General features: G+C 42.1%; 1 protein-coding gene across 5 annotated transcripts in view; it reads left to right on the forward strand.

Moving 5' to 3' along the window:
• CIZ1 (CDKN1A interacting zinc finger protein 1) overlaps positions 1–5018 on the forward strand; it is a 23160-nt gene that overhangs the window by 348 nt on the left and 17794 nt on the right. For 4 of the 5 annotated variants that reach the window (XM_010720845.2, XM_010720844.2, XM_031556184.1 and 1 more), the window contains exons 2-3: positions 1725–1855; positions 4299–4465. In XM_010720845.2, coding sequence (XP_010719147.1) covers positions 1725–1855; positions 4299–4465 — 298 coding nt within the window. Of the gene's footprint in view, positions 1–1724; positions 1856–3482; positions 3608–4298; positions 4466–5018 lie in introns of those variants that run through there. The other variant, XM_019621431.2, reaches the window with a different exon arrangement.

The following is a 5018-nucleotide window of genomic DNA, read 5'->3' on the forward strand; positions in this document are numbered from 1 at the left end:
GCCGCGCTGTGGGGAGGCCGCGCCGCGGGGTGCTGGCAGTGCGAGCCGGCCCTGAGGCGCTGAAACGGCACGGGGCAGAGCGAAGGGATAAAGGGATGCTCCAGGCAGCAGCCTCCCCTCGACTCCCCTCCTTCCTTCCCGGCCTGCGGTGGCGTGTGGGGCTGGGGAGGTCCCTGGATAATGGAAGATGCCCTTTTTTCTCAGAAATAAACCCGTGGTTGAGCCGTGTTAAACAGGGGCACGCGCTTCGCTGTTGTATTTTTTTTTATTTTAACATTTATATTACACGGATTGAACTTGTGCTTTCTTTATTTTGTATTCCCTCCTATCCATCCCCCTCCCTCCCCATCCCCTGGCCAGGATGGGGTCATTGCACGCTGTACAACTGATCTGTGCTGTGGTACCACAGCTGGGGCTGTGTCTGAGTGACTGGGATATGGCATTTATCTCCTTTAAAAAATAAAAAAACAAATGGTGTCTGTCAAAAACGAAGAGGCAAATAAGCAGGGTTTCCTACAAAATCTACGAGGGAGAAAACAGCTGTTTCGGATGGAGTTGTCGTCCCCGATGAGCTGAGATTGATTGAACTCATAAAAACGCTCTGAAATGATGTGTTTAATTGCAGTCGCTGGGCCCTGTGAAGCCTTACGTTGTGGAAATTCACAGCAATAGGGTGTGATTTCAAGAGAAAAGCAAATTTTCTGATTTAATAAGTTACAGAAACAGCTTTATAAAGCGTGTAATTTTGAGGAAAATGAGGGGATCTTTCTGTTGTGGAAGTATTAATCTCTCTAAATCTTTTTTTTTTTAATCTCTAAAACCCTTAACATGCCAAAATGAGGCTGACCGAGAAGTAGCATGGAGAGCTCAGGTACCTCTCAAAGTATGATTTTTCCAGCATAAATTTCTTAGCTCTGAGTCTGGAACAATCCAACGCAGCAAACGTGAGGATTCGCTGCTGTAAACTCTGTTAAAAGGTTGAGTTATTTATTTATTTTTTTTTTTGTCAACACGGTTATTCTGATCCATGTTTGTACCTCTTTCCAGCCCAGACAGATTTAGCTGTGTCAGCAGTCATTTTTAGAGGAGGCCCTGACCTTGCTATTGCCTGCAGAAATGATTGCCTGGAGAAATGCCTGCTGCTTCCCTCAGACTTTTGTCTCCTGCCTGCTCCACCCTCTTTGGGACCTGAGAGTCCTTTTCAGCACAATTCTTCCTCCTCGTTTTAAATGCAAAGGCTGTGCTTCATTTTATCACCCTGTTCTTGCAGTTAGGGGGCACCATTTACAATTATGACCTGTCTGGTTCAATGTGGGAGGTGTAGGTTTTGGAAAACGTTCTTTAAGCTACTGAGAACTCCCTGTTTTTCAGAACTTTTGTCATTGTTAAATGTAGCTGCTGATCTAGATCACTGGTTTTGACTGAAGACCTGCTGCATAATGCTGTAGAGCTGCAGTCAGCTCCTGGGTTGTTTTTTTATGCTGCTTGACAGGCTCTGTGTGGGCTTGGTGCTAAGGAGTTCTCTCTGACCTCAAATTTCTTGACAGACAATCTGTCAGCTCTGGAAATTCCAGGAGAGTGGAAGAAAGAGGATACAGTGTTGGTGTACGGTATCTTTTCATGCATGTATATGAGCATCTCGACTCTTTGCTACTCTGTCGGATGCCTGAAAATTAGGGGTATGGTTTTGATTGGATTCTTATGAGTAATACCTTCTTTTCCAGTGGTTTGCCACCGCCGCCACCACCACCGCCACAACAGCAGCAGATGCTGAGCTTACGGGCAACAAATCAACCATCTCTACTCAATGCCAATCCTATGCTTCAGCGGGCCTTACTCATGCAACAGATGCAAGGTACTGTCGTTATGGGAGACGCTTACTGCAGTTATTTAATCACTCTTCATGGCTTGAAACCATAGTATGGCTGTTTCTTCCTTAACCATTGCAGTTCTTGCATTTGGCATTTTTGTTTGTCATCTTTTTCCCCTTCAAATTTGTTCATATTACACATTATGAAAGTTCTTCACTTGATGAAAATCCCACGTGCCTTAATGTTCACAATCGAGGATAGCACTAGAAGCTACCAGATCAATACAAAATACATGCATTGGAAAAGGATTTTCTTATAGAATTGGTGGAAAGAGTATTTTTCATCAATATATTTAGAAAAACAGTTGTTTTTTTTCCTAAATCTGCTTGTCTCAACTGGGGGACTTAATTTATTTCATTGACTGTATATGCTAAACTTGTTTGCAGAAATAGGTGCTTGTCTTTGTCCAGGCTTAGTGGAGTGCAGACAAATAAAGTACATTGTGGTGAGAAGTGATTTAGGTTTCAATTGTTGTGTGAAATTTGGGTCCCCTGGAATGACTGCCATTTGTATGAAGCGTAGTATCACTGTTTTTCCATCATTACGTTTCCACAACTCGATTTTTTGGTATATTTTCAAAACAAATTTATGAAGCTGCCTTAATAATAGCATTGCTAACATAAGGATATGAAAACATAGCTTTTTCCCTAATATCTTAAACTGACAGCTGTTTTCAACACAGAAGATCAGTACCTGGGACAGTTTTAAAGTGCCTACTTTAGATGAATGCCTTGAATTTTTGTCTTATGTATGAATTGCGCCCATATGTGTAGACAATAGATTTATTCTGCATATTGTTAACTTGCCTTTTGTTCTCTTGCCCATTTAGTAGAGGGCTCTCTAGTGACTCCAGTGGCTCTCTGTAGATCTTTGTCAGGTTGTAGGGAAACTCACAGTAATAAAAAACAAATCATACTCTGAATATATATCCAGATTGAAGTGCGTGTTTGTGGCAGAGGAAAAGAAGTCTGACAAGCCAGTCGTTCTCCTTTCAAATACATTGGTGTTTGCATAGCCTGGCCTTTTCTCTAAAGCAAAATCTCTTATTGAGAAGTTGTATTTAATTAGTATGCCAAAGACCTCAGGCAAATTAGATATGAAAACAGGAGAAGGTTTATTAATGAGCACTCGGCAGCTCTTTGATTTAGTGTTGTTCCTCTCTTTTCAGCTCTACATGCTGAGTTGAGTTCTGACTTCTCTTTCAGTGACTGCACCAGCTAGCTGTGGGTAACGTGTAGTACAGATGTCGTGTTAGGTGTGGCCCTTCTTAGGGATCTGATTTATTTATTTCTTGTCATTTCAGCTTTGGGTTACGTGTAAGAATATCTGATGCTTTAGTAGTTCTGAACCTGGGAGACACTGGGATGAATAATTCATTGTAAATGGCTTCAGCAGTAGGAATAGGGAAAAATAAATACTTCAGTTGAAATATATTTATGATTCTTTAAAGGAAGTAAAGCAAGAGCAGGAGATGATTTCTTGCCTTATAGGTTATTTTCTTTTTAAATACTGCTACGTGTTTTTACAGCTAGAGATCATTTATGCTAAGTAGTAAGAGATGAGATTAGTTCTGAAGACAGACATGAGGGAATGCTTCCTGTTGTTTTCCAGGTTTTCAACAGCGTAGCTTGACTTCAAATTTTGTGTGTCCATCTCCATACTTCTCTGGCTTGTTTTAACAGCTGCTAAACAGTCGGAGTATGCAGTAATTCAAGTGAGAAGTAAAAAATTGCAGTGTAAGTCCGGGTTCCCAGAATGGTGGTCAGAGTCAGAGGGAGTGGCTGAGACATCTGGGCACTTCCATTCCCTCACCTCTGAAATGGGGTTAGTATGGACCAGCTTCATTAGGAACTCTTGAGACTTAGTAGTCTGTGGATGCTGAGAAGAGCTGTTCAGAAAGCAGAGCATTATAATTGGAAATGGCAGCTTCTCAAGTGTCTCAGGTTGACACGTTGAGCTTGTATGATAACTGGATGGCAGAGAAGACTGTGAAATCTCCTGTTTGAAAAGTCTGGTGTTGTCTTCAATGAAATGCTGTCGCTGGCCCATGTTAAATAGCAGCCACGCCATGGTGTGAGCTGCCAGCTGCACAAACGTGGGATGAATTTTCGTTTTTACTGAGAAATTCTGTAAAACGATACCTTGCTTTGTTGCAAATGCAAAAACTAGTGTGCTCAGATAATTGCTCTAATGATCTTAGCCTGCAGGGACAATTATAATCACATGGCTCAATATATAGCAATAGCTGCTATCACATCAACTCGTTCAATGGGGACTAAAAAGGGTGAAGCATAGAGCAGTCGTACAGCACCCGGGGAAGGATGCTGTCTTGTGTGGATGAGCCCTTCCCTTCTCCCTGCTGTGTGTATGGGGGTAAGATTTTCTCTCTCCTTTGCATGCTGATGCGCTGTGTGTTTGCATTTGTAGGAAACCTGCGTGGATTTAATATGACAGCCCCAGCACTGCAGCAGTTTTTCCCTCAGGCTACGAGGCATTCCCTCCTAGGGCCACCACCTGTCGGGGTCTCATTAAAGCCGACTCGTCTGGGCTTCCCCAACCTTCCCTTCCAGCGGCAGAACCGGATGTTTCGCAAGGTGGGCGCAAAGCTTCGCACCGTTCTGGAGCTCAGTGCTGCTTTTGCACTTGGAGCAGTTGGCCGGATTGTAGATAAAGAACAAAGAGAAAGGAGAGAGCCTTACAATGAAAAATAAGTTTGCACCATGCTGTTGGCAAAGAAATGGAGAAACAAGTCAAATCCTAAGGTTCTAGTCGTCTGTATTTACATTTAGGATGCAAAGATTTCTCGTCCGTATCAGGACAAATAATTTGTCATAGCAGAACTGTTTAAACCTAAAAGAAAAGGAAACTTCAGAATTTATACCTTAAAAGTAATGACCATAAAAAAATGCTTTGCTCTTCAGAGGCCAGACGTTTTACCCAGTTAGCCTCCCAGAGCTGTTTGTTGATCTCAAAAAGCTTGCTACTATCATGGATATGTAACTCTGCCTTTTGGGGCTGCTTTTTTTTTTCCCTTTTTAAACATAAGGGTCATATCTGTTCATACGGATTTCATAAAATTTAATTTCAGCACAATTCTTAATGTTCTGGAGAATGTTTCAAAAACCAAACATTCCCCCCTTCCACTAT

The sequence above is a fragment of the Meleagris gallopavo genome, chromosome 19 (assembly GCF_000146605.3).
Source record: "Meleagris gallopavo isolate NT-WF06-2002-E0010 breed Aviagen turkey brand Nicholas breeding stock chromosome 19, Turkey_5.1, whole genome shotgun sequence".
Classification (NCBI taxonomy): Eukaryota; Metazoa; Chordata; class Aves; order Galliformes; family Phasianidae; genus Meleagris; species Meleagris gallopavo.